Below are 15,908 nucleotides of genomic sequence, written 5' to 3'. Positions count from 1 at the left end.
GTTATGAACAGGTAATTATTTTGTGTTTTACAATTCAGTATTATATGAAAATCACTTCTGAGAGTTAACTCACATATAGTGTTTACAGTTTTACCCACAGCAAGCCCAGTGTATTTGAGGTCAGGAGGTCAAATCAGCAGCTACCATAAAATGTAATCCACACTTCTCTGCTACTCTAAAAATAGAAATGGAAAAGTTTTGTAAGACTTAGCAGAACTAGTAACTGTTATCAGCTTTTTGTAATAGTTTACATTGTGCAGGTGTTAAGGTGAGACAGACGATATGCAGTAAAGACAGCAGCAAAAATATCCCCATCAATACTATCTGTTAAATGTAAGGGGGAGAATTTGTGTAGCAGAGATTTTAGTTATGTCTCTAATGTCTACACCTTTACTTAGTACACCCTTTCAGTCTTCTGTGGACAAAATATATTTACCTTTTATTAAAATGCATTCCAGTAAAACGTCACCCACTGCAACCTCATTGATAAATATAAAGGCATTATCAGCTTTCTTAAAAAGTCAACAACAACTGAACATTTGTAAGATTAGTAAAATGAGAATTTATTGCAGAGCTGTTGTATTGGGTTGCAATAGATTGTACAGGTGTACCTAATAAAGTGGCCATTGAGTGTATATCGAAGACTTCACAAGTCTGAAAATATCTTTTGTGTGGATGGAATCCAGAAAATGAGCAACACATAGAACCTTAAGCAGACAAATGGCCAATTTTGGACAAGCCTCCCGTTTATCATAAAGAAGGTGTCGAATACAGGCACAAAGGATATCAGTCAAATTCAAAGATGATGTGATTATTTCATGAGGTAATGAAGGAGTGATTGTGGGTTAATTATTTGTTTTAATCTTAAGTGAACAGGCAGAGATGGAGGTAAAGAAAGAACTCAGGGAGACTTGTGTCATCTTGAATTTAAAATGTTATTTTTTTTTCATACAAACTGTGGGTACCGTGGTTCATTGTCACCATGGCTCCACTCACCAGTTGCTTGGCAACCAACTCCTCCTTGGGACTGATGCAACCACTCATGTCTTTATAATTACAGGCTCTTTTACAATATTTAGCAAAAACAAAAACACAGTAGTATTCTAAAATTATCTAATGAAGCTGGAATACAATGGTGCTTTGTAGTTAAATTCATCTCTACACTGCATGGATTACATATCTCTGTTATGCTGCTGTTTGAGTTTTCAGGCGTTACATGACAGTTTCTGGAATTTGCATATGTGTGTGTGTAAATGAAACTGCATGTGTGTCCTCTGTGTTTTATCTTTCTTCTTGCTGGTCAAGCAAGTGATTCCTCCTGCCAGGTGCCTGGTTCAGCCCCCTCTGAGAAGGCAGAGCTCCTGTACCTGAGGGGCGTCTCTGGGCTCGAGGGAGAGCCAGGGAATTCACAAAAAGGCCTGCAAGGTAGTTAAACATCAGTGAACAATTTAGAGGGGTGAAAAACAAATATTTAGTCATTCTCTCATGTATCCCTGGGAGTTTAGGGTTAAACATAAATTTAGCATTTTGTGAAGGAAACCTGTAAGAAATATCAGTCATCTTGTTTTAATTGTGTTTTAGCCAGCTCAGTTACAAAGGCTTTCATGTAATTATTTAACGTCAGTGCGCTCTCATTAATGCATGCAGTGACATTCACTGTGGTACAGCAGCCAAGGGACTGTGATGTCTGACTAAATCTGCAATCATTGCGAAGGGAGGGAGCAGAATCTCAACAAGATGAATTATACCTTTCAATTGCAACCTTAAATGTCTTACAATAGATGAGGATTAAGGAATTCATTAAGAGTATAACATCAAAAGAAGACAGACCAATGAACAATGAAGAATATCTCACTAAAATGGTTTTTGAAGAACTCATTAAAGATTATAATTGAAGCCAAAACCTTCACCTTTTATTTCTAAAAATGATTTTGCTTTGCTTTTGTTTTTGTATTCTTTTTTTTTTTTTTCATCATTGAAGGTTAAATTGATCTTGGGTTGTCTTGAGTCATTGTTTTTGTGTGTCCTCACCTAGGTTTGGTCTCTTGCAGGAGGAGTCTCTCTGGCTGGAGTCAGAGGAAGCTGATGTGCTTTCTGTGGAGCTGGACTTGACGGAGTGAACCGATGGCACTGATGCTCTTGGAGGGTTTAATCTGGGTTTGGCCATAACTCCCGCTGAGGCTGAGTTGCTCCACTCTGGACAACAACACCAGAGACAAGTAACAGAAATCAAGCACAGAGTTTCCTTTAGTGATATTAATTGTTAAAGTTACATAACAATGTTTGTACCAGAGTACTCATCAAGTCGAAAACGTCCAAAGCAGAGGTGAATCCTCCACTGTTTCCTGACATTCTCCTTCATCAGGCAGTGGAAGAGGAAGATGAAAAGTCCTGGAATATAAACAAAAGTGAGTCCATGAGCCACGATGGATCAGATTGGGTCTTGGTTAGTGGCTCTATTCTTTCCTCTGCAGATACTATTGATTTGTCCTTGCACAAGGCACTTCACTCCAAGAGGTAAACAATGGAGGGCTTCTGTTGCATCACTTCGGATAAAACAGAAAGTAATATAACAGAGGCCATCCAAGGTAAAAGCAGTTGTGAAACGGTTGCATCATTCAGACTCTTGTTTGATTTCCTCCTTTTTTCTGAGTTCTGGTGGTTTCTTTTGAACTGTGAATGTGAAATGAGATGTTTAGAAAAACTGCATGGGTGGGTAGTAAACCTAAATTTAATAGACACACACACAGGTACGTTCACAATGGCCCTCATGCGAGAGTAAAAGTAGTTGTTGGATTTACTGTAAGTGTACAACTTTTTCATAAGTTGCACGTTCCATCTGTTTGAACTTGATGAATGCCTCCTGTTCATGAGGAGGTGCACGTTTATCGGATTTGATTTATCATAATCAACCCCCTTTAAATTGCCATTTAAGGCTCCCTGATCCGCTGCATTTATGGTCAAGTTTCATTCCCAAAATGATCACAGAAGAGTAAAAAGAACTTCACACCAGGGAGCTTCAAGTCCTGCTATCCAGATAAGCAGATGAACAACCAAGAAAATTTGCAGCGTCAGGAGTTGTATTAGGAGACCAGAAACTATTAAAAATTATTAATACAGCTGCCATAGTGTGACATAAACAATGAAGTTTGCTTGTAAATCTCTAAAAAGCAAAGCCATTCATGACTAGACGGGAAGCGTTCAAGGGGATGCAACTCTCTTGGAGATTGATGAGAAAATTTTAGACAATGTGACACCCTGGCAGAACTGCATAAAGACCAGTTGGTCTTTGGTTGCAAAGACAATAGAATAAATAAACTAGTTTAGACACTGACATTTCTAAACTCCAAATCCATTTGGGTTAAGGCATTATAACCTGAGCAGAAACCCAATCACCCAGCATAAGAGAAAAACACTTGAGGTGTGCTGGACACTTAAATCAGTTATATAAGCCACTTAAGAACAAATGTATTTGAGGCCTGCTCTCTCAAGGCTTACATTTTAGACATGTATATTCCAGCTTTCAGTAATTGTTTCTGTACAAAAAAGAAACTACAACCTTGCAGAGAGTTGAGTCCAGAGAACAGGTACAGCATAACAACTCTGGCTGGCCCAAAGGTAAAGAAGCCAACAGTCCATGTTAGTCCAAGTAACAAAGTAAGACTGGCAATGCCCTTCAGGTCATGCATCAGTCCACTGCGGGTTCCAGCCGGGCTGTTGACTCGCATGTGGCGAATCTGGATCAAAACCACCACAAAAACCTAAAGAGTAATTAAAAGGAGGCTTAGAGTAGTTAAATTACAGGAAAACAAAAGTGCAATTAAAAATAAGAGATGAAAATGAGAGAAATGAGAGATTGAAGGCTAGGTGAGCTACAAAGCCTGGTTTGTCTACTGTGATATCAATTATATTGAAGTTTTGTCAAGAAGAAGTTGCTGCCTAATTGGTAACTAATTTAGAAAGCTAAATAAAAGAAGCTTGTGATACATTAACCAGTAAAATGTGCACACGGGCCAGTGTTTTAATATTTTAAGTTATGAATGAACTTTAAAGAAAATAATGTTTTTACCCCAATGTTGAAGAGAAAGATCAGCACGGCGTAGGCAACCACAGACACGTAAAATGTCACATTGTCCTGCAGCCAACAGCTGAAGAAACAAGGGTTGAGTAGGAAGAACAATGAATAAAACTACATTTGAGAAAAGCAATTACACAGCTAATCAAATTTTGACATCATGTCCCAATAATTTCAATTTGGTGCCATTAAGACCAATTTGATCTGTTAACTGAAAGCATGAACAGTAATGTGCACAAAACTGTGGCTGCTATATACAGTAAGAGGAAACATCAAATTTGTGGATCAATGTCATATTTAAGTTTATCTAATACATTAATAACCTAATAACTAATATCAAATAGGTAAACTGCCTTTGGATATTAGTGGTTATTTATAGTGACAAGATACCTGACAAAATAAACTTAAATAATAATAAAATACCATTTACAGCCATGTACAATGTACTAAAGCAGTAAATGTAGTTTCCTGTGAATGTTTAAAGATCCTGTCCAGACATGTTTTAAGACAAGACATAACTAACTCTTTGATTGGAATAATAATTTGGATCTGAGATCATTTTTACACAAGAAACCTAAAAAATCCTAAAATTACATCTGCTTCTTCCTCAATGATAAATCTGGAATATAAGAGTATGAATATTAATTTCCAGTTAATAATCCAAGTTTAACTGGTGAACAGAAAACATTTCCTACTTCACTGTAAAGTCCAGTGTCAGTGTTTGTGCATTGGAGGTTTCAAGGGTTCAAATCACAATTGTGTGAGTTGCATACTGGACTATCATTGGCTTCCAAACTAATGACACAAAATCACCTGGTACATGTCTTAAACTCAGATTTAAGGTGAGCACTGAGAAACTTTCCTCCCACAGCCTTCTAGTGAAAAACATCCTTGTTTTATTATACCTGCAACTCAGCAACCAAACAGTATTATATTTTAAAATCTTCAGTCTCACTTCAGACTGAAACCCTTATATTTCAAAGATGAATCAAAACATTGAAAGTGAATATAAGATGAAGCGAAAACTCACAAGTTGTTAGAGTTGTCTAGTGACTCAAAGCTAGGTTGACCATCTGTGTAGAGGAGACTGCCATAGGCCTCCCTGTTGATGATGAGCACCAGGATGCAGACCATGAGAGGAAGCCCTGGAGGAAGAGTATAAATACTTCTACAGCAGGTTTCAGCCTTAGATGTGATGAGTATCAGTTATTGTGCTTAAATGATTTACATCAGCCTCATCTCAGTGTTTCCGTCAACACCATTCTCCTATTAGAAGTGTTGAAGCGTGACACTGTTTGAACACTTGACTCACCCCATCCCACAGCACAGAACTTAAGGATATATGAGGGCACGTAGACGTTGAAGACTTTGACGAGGGCGAAGTACATGTTAACGGCCTCTAATCCCATCCAGGTGAATGAGGCCAGGAGGAAGTAGTGCAGCGTGGATGCTGCAGCGACACAAAGGGCGTACAGACCCCAGGAGGACAACCAGGAGTTGACCAGGACCACCAGGTTCAAGCACAGCAGGGCCAGGGAGAGGTTGATGAGGATCTGAGAGGGATAGTCTCGACGAAGCTTCCTGAGAGAGAGAGAGAAAACACTGGAGGAAAATTAAAGGTAAAACACAGAGGGAATAAAATGTAAATAAGAGATATTTATGTATTAGCCACAACATCATGTACTTGGGGATTTGTTAAGTGATATGTTTATGACTTTTTTCATTTTCTTTAAACCTGCAGTAACTGATTGTTTGGCCTCTTTGTGGCTGTGGAAGAAAGTCGTGAACATGACATTGAAACTGAAGTTTTTTTTCCTACTTTCAGTCCCTCTCAAAGTTTCTTTAATAGCTTCCAGTATGGATGTTTTCCCCAGACTTATTTGAAGTAATAGTTGAACTCAAGATATATATAACACATTATATACATGTAGATTTTAGATTTGCCCAGAAAAATACTACAGAGTGCATTTTATTAGAACTGTGTGGGTGTCATGTATAGCTCAATACAGAAAGATAACCAGCTAACCAGTGTGGTCTGTGAGGTTATTGATGAAACGGAGAGCAACTGTGAGCTTACAACAGTGTCATAACATCACTAAAGCATCAAAGCCAGTGAATAACACTATCACTTACTGAATTTACACCCTAATTTCCTTTTAGGAAGAAAAGGGCATAGCTAAAAGTGCTCCTCAAATGTTGCTTGGATTACTGTAACAACAACAAGGGATTACAACCAAGTGTGAGAGTTCATTTTGTTCATAAGGACCAGGGCTATTGATATGTAGACTGACAGAGTAATAGACCAATAGGTAAGTGTTCAAGCCTCACTTAAACAATGAAGGGTGTTAATATGTTACTTGTACGACATGTAACCTTTTAGATAAGAGTATCTTATTAGCACATCCTGTGGTTGGCGAGCTTAATATCAATATCATTATCATTCATGTTGATTTACGTTTTTGGCCACCTGGTGAATGTAAGATTAATATTCATGGCAACTCCTGATGGAAACGCTGAGCTCTTTCTCTCTAGCTCTACCTAGCTCTGCTTAATACTCCATAATGTACAATGTGTTTTAAAAACTTTTTTCACAGAAAACTGCTACTCTAGCCAAAAACTCACTGTAAGGCTCCATAAATCTAAGTGGGGCTGCTGATTTGGCTGACAATTCTCTAGTAGTTTGTCACTGTGAACAACTGCTTTTACATTGTCATGTTGTATCCACATTCCACAATATATATATATATATATATATATATATATATATATATATATATATATATATATATATATATATATATATATATATATTTTTTCTCCCCTAGTGCAGGTAGAGCTCAATGCTGAACTTCATTGTTATGCTTCTGTACTGTCTGGTTGTAAAAGAGGACTCATTATAATCTTCAGTAAAGTAAAAAATACATTAAAAAAAAAAAAGAAAATCTCAATTGTGGCAATAAGAAACAGTGGGGTGTATGGAAAATGTAGTCATATGGTTTAAGAAACATTTGCATTGAATTTGAAACATTTGCATGTATGGTGGTGTAACACACATCCATGGTTCTTATTTATAGACAGTAAGGACAGTTTGGTGCTCAAGTACTGTTTGACACATAAACAGTGTTTAAATGTATCTGCATCAGTGCTGACATGACTTTTAGGAGCAACCAACAGATGGCACAGTCAGTCTGTGACAAGTAGAAAACATATATACATAACAGCTTGGTAGTTGGAGTCTTACTCGAACACTGTGTAAGTGAGAACAGTGATTCCCAAGAACAGCGATGAGACTCCACAACCAACATAGGTGATAATGGTCAGGATCTCCTCATTAGCCGGGTCCATCTGAGTCCTAGAGACATCCTGGACACAAACACACACAGATTTGTTAACATTAGTGTCTAGTTATTTCCCAGTGTGCCACCAATAACTATACAACAATAACACACATTGTAATTCCTGTACAGTAATAAAAGTATCTGCTCCTGTTCCTACCATTGAGTAGAAACTAATATGAAGACCTGCATCTTTCTATTCCCTCAGTGAAACACTTGGACTAATTGCTCCACCGAGCAGTAGTGTGTAAATTAGGGACAGAATTGGGCAACATAGCTGAGAGTCGAGTGAGATTTACTATTTCTTATTGTCATCAAATCCTGTGTAAAAACAATCAATCATATTCCACTAACAAGTACTGCCTGAGTATCCAAAAGTCTGATATGTCTTATTTCTCTGTGCCTAACAGCTCCATTGTTGTCCAGAAAATCACATCACCATTGTACAGGGTGAAGTGTTCTATTATTACTGTGAACACAGTTCACTACTGTAAAAACTCAGTACTACACCCAATCTGCCGCTTTGTCTCCAAAAAAAAATGCAGTAGTTACTCTGTTAAATGTATAAGCCATAAGTGCAGCAGGTTACTTTCCCTCTATAGACCAAGTAATGTGGGATGTTGTTCATTGGATGTAGGCTCTATGATTTACCACATTTTGACTTTAAAGATAATACAATTGTTGATATTAATTTGCTTAGTTAATCTAAATGATGCATTTACAGGATTTGCAAATTATGCATTTTGCTTCTGTCCTTTGTCTAAGGTCATAACAGACGTTTGAGAAGTTTGCTAAAAACTACAGTCCCCAGCTCTTTTGCAATGTATTTAGCCTTTTTAAAAGATAAAAGCCTATATTTGTGATCCATTTTTAAAGATTCATATTCTGAGGAGGGATCAATGGCCATGGGCATGAGAGCTACAGACGGGGCAGGGAAGACAGAAAGTACTGAGAGTGATTTTTGTGTTTTCATGGGGATTATTTTTGACAGTAGCAAAAATATAGGAAATTGCCCCCATGCTGTACTTTAAAGTGTCCATTTCAGTTACAATAAGATTTATAGCCATGATGTTTTTGCAGTTTTGGAAAATGTTCAATTAAAATGTGTCATAATAATATGTATTGCAAGACCCTTAGATGTTATTTATGTATTATCATTTCAAAACACTATACTCAATATTTTTGCTCTATTTAAGAATGAATATGTCTTCGGTATCTTAATCTACTTACTTTGTCAAGTCAAAAATAATGAATTTGTGTCGAACTTTGCTTGACAATTCACTGAGTTGGATTTTTTTTATTTATTGTGTTTTGAGCGCCCTCTGCTGGTGAAATCTTTATAACCACCTTGGCTTTTACATCATGTTCTGCTCCTACCAGTGTCACTGCTATTACCAATATTACTTGTAAATGTGCTGCAGTCCCAGAGCATTCTTCCAAGGAAACAGTAACATGGTTTGTACCAGAAGAACTCCGAAATGTGTGAGATGATCGCACAGGCACGTTGTGTAGTCAGAGTTGCTGTTGTATTTTCTGCAGCCGTGGTCGTCCCAGCCTCCCTGTCCGTCTAGAAGATCACTCAGACATTTAGTATCACACAGTTCATCCAGCATTTATAAAAATGTGAGAGAAGTGATTAAGTCAGGACCTACTGTTTTTATTGAAGTTCCAGTACACGCACTGTACCTTGTAAAGCTTTAACAGAGATGAAAATGAAATGCATTCGTTAATCAAAAGCATTATTAACTTGTTCACTGATGATATTCGCAGCTGTAACTCTGCAACGAATTTGTGTCCTTCAGTGATTAAACATGTTTTTAAAGAACCAGCTGATCCTACAGTATTGGGTATAAGATGGCGGAGCATGACTTTGACATCTTCATCGAGGTCTTTGATTGGAGAGGTGGCATTGGTCACGCTGGCAGACACCACGAAGGTGTTGAGGGTCTGACCCTTTTGGCTGCTCTGAAAATGATAACAAATCGCATGTGAGTAAGTTTCTTCACTAACATCAATATTATCAGGTTTTTTTGGGGGGGGGGGTTTGTGAGACTGCGTCAAAGTATTTATGAAAAAGCTTGTCTTTCTTTAAGTTTAGCGATGCTCATTGAGTATGAATAAAACTCAAGAACTCAGAAGAAAGGATTCATATAAACTAATACCTTGAAGAGCAGCGGTATCCCATAGAACTGAAACTGGACTCTTGGTGGGCTCTGGTTCAGGCCGTTCTGTGGGAAGCTGTGCTGCAGGGCAGACGGCAGGGAAATGAAAGCCACTGTGCTGTTGAACGGATACCTGTTGATAAAAATCTACAAGAGGAAGAGAACTCACTTTAAAAGTCAGACTTAAAGTGAATAAGAGAGTTTGAGCTGTGCTGCTCACTATATGGCAGATTTCAGTTACATTAACAAGTACTGATGAAATTGCATTATTGACTAAATGCCACTGCATTTAAATTGCAAATCTGAAAAGATTGTATTCTGTGTAAATTTCAAGTTGATAAACATTAATTTGTTAAAACCCATTGATGAACCTGTGAGTCACTCACTACCAACACTGTCTTACAGAGATTTCTGTTAATTCTAATGCACATATCAATGTTTCAACAGACACCACATATCTGATATTGGAAATGTGTCTTAAATTATTCCAAATATTTCCATTTGATGGAACAGTACAACCATTAAAAACGTACTTCAGTGCAGAGCTGGAACAAGATGATACAGAATATATGTGTGACTGTCACACATTGTGGAATATGATGATTTTTCCAACCTCAAAGCTGCTGGAGTGGAAATTAAGGGGGAAACTAGATGTGAGAGAGTTAAATATATAAGCTTTAACTGCAACAGGCAACTCCACTGGAAACTTTCCTCCTATAGACCAAGTAGGGAGAGATGTTGGATGCATTTATCTACTTTTTGACTTAAAAAAATAATATATCTGTATTTGATTAAAAGATCAATTAAAAATATACTGAGGCAGGGGAAAATCTTCTTCCCTATAGTCACAATGTGGTTTTCAGTAGGTTTAGCTCAACTTCAAATAGTGAAGAGCTAAATCAATCAGCCAAGTAATCAGTTAGTCCATCAACTGAAAAGGAACTATTTTGATAATTGATTAATTGTTTTAGGGTCGGCGTGGTGGCACAGTGGTTAGCGCTGTCGCTACCATCTCACAGCAAGAAGGTTTTGGAGTTTTGTGTGGTTGTTTGTCTCCATGTGTCAGTCCTGGCGACCTGTCCAGGATGTACACCGCCCTCGCTCAATGTCAGCTGGGATTTGCTCCATCCCCCCCGCGACTCAGTATAGGACAAGTGGTATAGAAAATTGATGGGTGGATTAATTGTTTTACTCATTTTTCAGTCAAAACTTTAGGAAAAAAAATGACACACAATCACTTGTTCCAGGCTCATAAATGAGTGTCTGAGTATAAATCAATATCTATTGGTTCAATGAAGATCTGATATCTGGCAGATTAGTAGTTTAACAACTCACACACTAAAATGGTGTCATCTCTAAATGCTGTGTGGCCGGAGGAATAAAAAGATGCTGCTCCCTTTTCTTTCCCTCTTTCCACAAAATAACCTTGTTGATACTTGTTTTTCGTGGACAGATCGATGGCCTTTGTCAGTTACCTCTGGCTTTGTGCCTGTACGGTCAGATGACACTCCGAAAGTCAAACTGCTAAACTGTCCAGGAACTACATCCACCACTGAGATAGCAACAGCCGAAGCCACCAGGGTGGAGGAGCTGTCGTAGCCCACCATCCTGTCTCCCACTGCCTCAGTGATGTTTAGGATACTGTAGTGGACGACAGACGGGGGGGTTAGTAAACAGATATGAAACAGGAAAAGTTCATCAGATTTCTGAGGTTGGATTTCCGATTCAGTTTTCTGTCCTCACGTGTTGGTGAAAGGCAGCAGGTTGCTGTCAGACTCCAGGATGTCAGAGATGATGTTGATTAGAGCTTGACCCAGGTTTGGTGTGACCACACTGAGGTCAGCAATGTCCTCCAGCTTGTTGAGGACTGTGACCAGCTCCTTGTAGCTGAGTGTGGAGTGGTTGCTTAGTAAACGCTCAATCATTTCCACAATGTCCAGTGCATTGTCTGGAGATAAATGATAAACTTGTTGAAATGTGGTGATGTTATATTACAGATTTACTGTAGAATCAGTACTGAGTCTTTGACTGATTTGTTGGTGTGGGGATTTTAAATGTGTGAAACAGGAATCGGCTAGGCAACACTGGCAAGGTGTCCAGAACTGAGATCTTTACTTTGTAGAAATACTCTATTACAAGTGTTAGTATCAAGATATACTTCAAATACCAAAAGTAAATGTACATTAATTTAATGCTGCTTAGCAGCTTATGAATTTCTGCCTGGGATAAATTAAGGTTTATTTTAATATATAATAATACATCATATTATATTAATTGATTTTATTTTATATTACTAATCTAAATCTGCAAAGTAACCAGTATCTTCCATTTAGTAAATAAATGTTGTGCAGTAAAAGGTACAATGTAGTGGAGTAGAATCATTGTTGCAGAAAATGGAAATACTCAGTATTGTGTTTTAGTACAATACTTGAGGAGGTATTTTACTACTGTTCGTACTCGTCAAATCAGAATTTACATTGGTAAAGCTTCCAGCTGGCTTTCATACTTTATTTTTTAGGCATTATAAATTTGTATGATTTTTTTTTTTTTTTTTTGATCTCTTAATTTTACATTTGGATTATTTCTAAACTGACAATTACAAATTGAGACAGACAATTAGAGTGAAAAGTGTGTAACACACCTGCAGTGACTATGACATGGTCCAGATCAGGGATGGTTTCCACCACTAGAGGACAGTCTTCCAGGTCTGGGTCCATCCAGTGTGTCCTGAGGCACAGCTTACTGTCGGACAAACAGGTGAGGTGAAGGCATGAAAAACACATTTTATTTAATGAACAAGCTACTTACCTTTTATTCCTCATAATAAAAGCCTCTGACTACCGTTTGTATAGTTACTTCTTGAAAGTGGAAAATTGTGAGTCGATGGACACTGTCTAAAACCTTAAACAGCTGTGAGGTGTTTGATCTGGGAATCACCTATCCATTAACTCCACTCATTAGTGACACCGGCCTCCTGATTAATGCCTTGACTGCACAGCCTCCCACAGCTCACGAGCAGCCATTAATGATTATTGCCACAGTGAGTCAACACAGAAAATGTCCTGAACACAGTGAGACAGCAGAGTAAATATGTGCCGACGGATGTAGTCAATACTCAGATAAGCCCACATTTATCCGTGTTAGCAGAGACAACCAGATAAATACATGTACTCCTCTCTCAACGTGACTGTATGATGAATTATCAGCTTGTCATTTGTTCAGTCATAATAGGAAGTCGTGCAACTGGAGGATACAATTAACAGGCAGGTGTTGACTTACTGTAGAGCCCACATACTCTTTATGTAGACCCAAATACACCCCACCTGTCATCTGTCAGGACTGTAGCCACATGTAGCAAGCTTGTTGTCAAAGGTAGGAACCTAGGTTAAAAAAGCGAAACTAGCCATCCAAAGAATATTTGATACTGAAAATCATTTCAACTGTGAATGTTTGGACAGGACAATTCACTGATGCTTATATCAGTGTGTCTGCCTGGCTGCTGGCAACTTGATCTTCTGTGCCTGAGTTTCAGGACTTGGCTTCACAGCAAAGGTTAATGCAGAAATATGTTTAGTGCATGTTGTTGTGTTATTATTTCCTTTATTTTGTGAGCTAGTCCCATTGAGGTAAAACAAAAAATCTCTGTAACCAGAGAGACTTTACAGATAGTGAAAATGACCAGTCTCACCATTGTCGAGTGGCGTAGTGGTGAGGACTTTTTGGGCACGGCTGAGATGCGTGTTTTCCTCCTGCAGTGGCGGGCCACTCAAACAGGCCTTTCCTCGTCTGGTGGGATTCTGCATTGCACTGTAATATCACTGAGTCAGCAACACAGGGAGAGACAGAGACTTCAGACAGAAAGAATTAAAAAGAAAAAAGATCATTCACCCCGTGTAAATGAACCTGACTCACATATGCGGCTTATTTTTATGTCCTCGGTCGCTATAGTGATGGAGCCGTTGTTATAAGGCATCAGCAGTAGGTGTCGTATCTGCTCTTCCATTTCCTGTGTGCCTGACAGTGACATGACCTGAACCTGGAAGACGCATCTCTCTCTGCAAACAGTGACAGAGTTAATACGACTCGCTCTTAATGTGATGGATTGACACAGAAAACACATGCAACATATTGAAGCGTTTTTAAAATATGACACTTTTAGGCAGCAAATATAGACATATGTCATGTATGAAATTACATACATAAAATTTGAATGCATTTTTTAAACACGCCTGTTGAGCAGCCTGTTATACTGACACCATTTCATTATTCCCTTATTGTGTTTTCACCACATTTCTGTTTAATTTAAGTGGTTCTTCATTTAAGTGAAATAGTGCAGAGCTGAATGATCCATACCTTGAAAATCTGTATGCGAACACCTGGGGAAAAAAAAAAAAAAAAAAGGATAAAAATATTGCCTCCAGTTTCAGGTCAAGATAGACCACACATGGCATGGCATGAAAATGGTCAGATTTAAAGATGCTGAATGTCAGCGTCAGTTCACAAAACTCAAAATCAAATCTAAGATCTCACAGCTTTCGCAGTGCCAGTAATAATCTCAGAGCTGCTGCGAAAGATGCAAGTTTAATTTGCGAATCTGTGTTGAATCTGAGAGCTCCTCATGTTTACTTACTCCATCAGAGGCAGAGAGGTTTGACTGCAGTTTAGAATGATATCTGAAAGAGAGATCAACGTTCAGAGTTTTTCACGTGCATCAGATTGTGTGACATTTCTGGAAATGGAAGCGTGGACTGATGCTGTGGCAGTGGACTCTACCTTTGGACTTTGGGGAGCAGCTGGAGGCCGAGCACTACCATCATGTCATCAGGCAGACTCAAGTTGAGCTGTGAGGAGTCAGAGAAATCTCAGCATGATGTGTTCTAGTCGTCCTTTCTCAGCACCACCCTTCATGATCTATGTTTCTGATGTGTTCTCATGAATGAACTATAAACCGGGTGTTACGTAACACTGTTAGTTCAATAAAAGAGGAAATTGTCTGTTCAGGTTGTTTTAGTCAGACCTGTAATAATTCTGCCACTCGAAGTGAAAGAAGGATGTTTATTTATCCGTCAATTAACTATTTCAACTGTTTTACTTTACTTTGACCTTTAATAACTATTTCAACTATTTTACATGAATCTCAGCTAACTAAGGGGTTTTTATTATTTTGAGCTGAATCGTTCAACAGTTTATCCATGCATTTCCCTAACAGCTCACTGTTGTAAATTTCAAACTTGGGGATGAGCATCACATCAGTTTGTAATTGAATTAAAACTTCTTCTCTTCTCCTTAACATAAACATTATTTATTTATTTATTTATCATTGAGTTAGTGGTGCATTTTGAATTGAATTATATATTAAAATTTATACTATTGAAATGGCTCCGTTTCAGGTGGGTAAAGCCGCCTGTAAAGAATCTGTGAGACCTACCCAGGTAGAAAGAAGCTGCGTTGGGTCACACTCTCCTGTTATGGACACGTTCACCTGGACCTCAAAATACAGCTCTGCAGAAAACAAACCATCCACAACTTCAAGATTTTTTTTTCTTAAGACATCATCACAAAACATTTGTATGACTGTAAATGATTAGACAGACCAGAGATATTTGCAGGGATCATTGTGGTGGTGGCTGGGGCTGCACCAGTAGAGGTACTTGTGGTGGTTATGATGGTGGCTGGGGCTGCACCAGTAGAGGTACTTGTGGTGGTTATGATGGTGGCTGGGGCTGCACCAGTAGAGGTACTTGTGCTGGTGGTGATTGGGGCTGGACCAGTAGAGGTACTTGTGGTGGTGGTGGTTGGGGCTGGACCAGTAGAGGTACTTGTGCTGGTGGTGGTTGGGGCTGGACCAGTAGAGGTACTTGTGCTGGTTATGATGGTGGCTGGGGCTGCACCAGTAGAGGTACTTGTGCTGGTGGTGGTTGGAGCTGGACCAGTAGAGGTACTTGTGGTGGTGGTGGTGGTTGTGGTTTTAAGTGTGGCGGTCGGGAAGAAAGTAGAAGGTGATGTGGTGGTCATAGATGTGGTGGTTGTGACTGGAGAGGGCTCTGTCACCACATCAGGAGGACTGGTGGTGGTAGAAAAGTTTTCTAGAGATAGAAAAGGTTGTTGTGAACTAGAATTTTTTTTTTCTGTAATGTTTACCCAAACACACACACATGCATAGCAAGAACTATTTCCTACCAATAGATGTGGTGTGTATGCTGTGTCCATCAGCCAACAGCTGTAGCGGACGATTGGGGTGATGGTAGGGAATAATAAGGTCCATGTAGATCTCATTTTGCACAGCTGCCACATCCAAGCTGGGAATAACACTCACATGAACCAGACATTCAAACC

The 15,908-nt window shown here is 38.7% G+C and overlaps 1 protein-coding gene and 1 long non-coding RNA gene across 4 annotated transcripts in view; one reads left to right on the top strand and one right to left on the bottom strand.

Moving 5' to 3' along the window:
• Positions 1-925: 925 nt before the first annotated feature.
• LOC139607473 (adhesion G-protein coupled receptor G2-like) lies at positions 926-15,088 on the bottom strand. Of its 3 annotated transcripts, XM_071460357.1 has the most exons (17): positions 13,485-15,086; positions 13,261-13,390; positions 12,214-12,314; positions 11,316-11,520; positions 11,048-11,213; positions 9,573-9,719; positions 9,250-9,375; positions 9,063-9,105; positions 8,874-8,977; positions 7,317-7,438; positions 5,388-5,656; positions 5,106-5,220; positions 4,070-4,148; positions 3,560-3,761; positions 2,290-2,391; positions 2,032-2,196; positions 926-1,418 (listed from the first exon to the last, which is right to left on the bottom strand). In XM_071460357.1, exons 1-17 carry the CDS (start codon positions 13,786-13,788, stop codon positions 1,282-1,284), a joined length of 2,517 nt encoding a protein of 838 aa, XP_071316458.1. In that variant the 5' UTR covers positions 13,789-15,086; the 3' UTR covers positions 926-1,281. The 3 variants fall into 3 exon arrangements, with proteins under 3 accessions (XP_071316458.1, XP_071316457.1, XP_071316459.1); XM_071460356.1 differs by having other exon boundaries at positions 9,063-9,375; positions 13,485-15,088; XM_071460358.1 differs by having other exon boundaries at positions 9,063-9,375; positions 12,381-13,390.
• LOC139607477 (uncharacterized) overlaps positions 2,275-15,908 on the top strand; it is a 23,110-nt gene continuing 9,476 nt past the window's right edge. The window contains exons 1-2 of the long non-coding RNA XR_011684863.1: positions 2,275-2,408; positions 5,489-5,694. This is a non-coding gene — a long non-coding RNA (uncharacterized lncRNA). The remainder of the gene's footprint in view (positions 2,409-5,488; positions 5,695-15,908) is intronic.

This window comes from Trachinotus anak, unplaced genomic scaffold (genome assembly GCF_046630095.1).
Source record: "Trachinotus anak isolate AG129_WGS33_773 ecotype Australia unplaced genomic scaffold, CSIRO_AGI_Tana_v1 ptg000024l, whole genome shotgun sequence".
Classification (NCBI taxonomy): Eukaryota; Metazoa; Chordata; class Actinopteri; order Carangiformes; family Carangidae; genus Trachinotus; species Trachinotus anak.
This window is presented reverse-complemented; position numbering and strand designations above follow the sequence as displayed.

Excerpts from the sequence above, each read along its gene's own strand:
- LOC139607473 (XM_071460356.1), bottom strand. The coding sequence starts at position 13,788 with ATGCATTCAAATTTTATGTATGTAATTTCATACATGACATATGTCTAT. Across the intron at positions 3,762-4,069 it reads TCTTTCTCTTCAACATTGGG|GTTTTTGTGGTGGTTTTGAT; the intron begins GTAAAAACATTA and ends ATTACTCTTTAG. Across the intron at positions 2,392-3,559 it reads TGGACTCAACTCTCTGCAAG|GACTTTTCATCTTCCTCTTC; the intron begins GTTGTAGTTTCT and ends TTTATATTCCAG.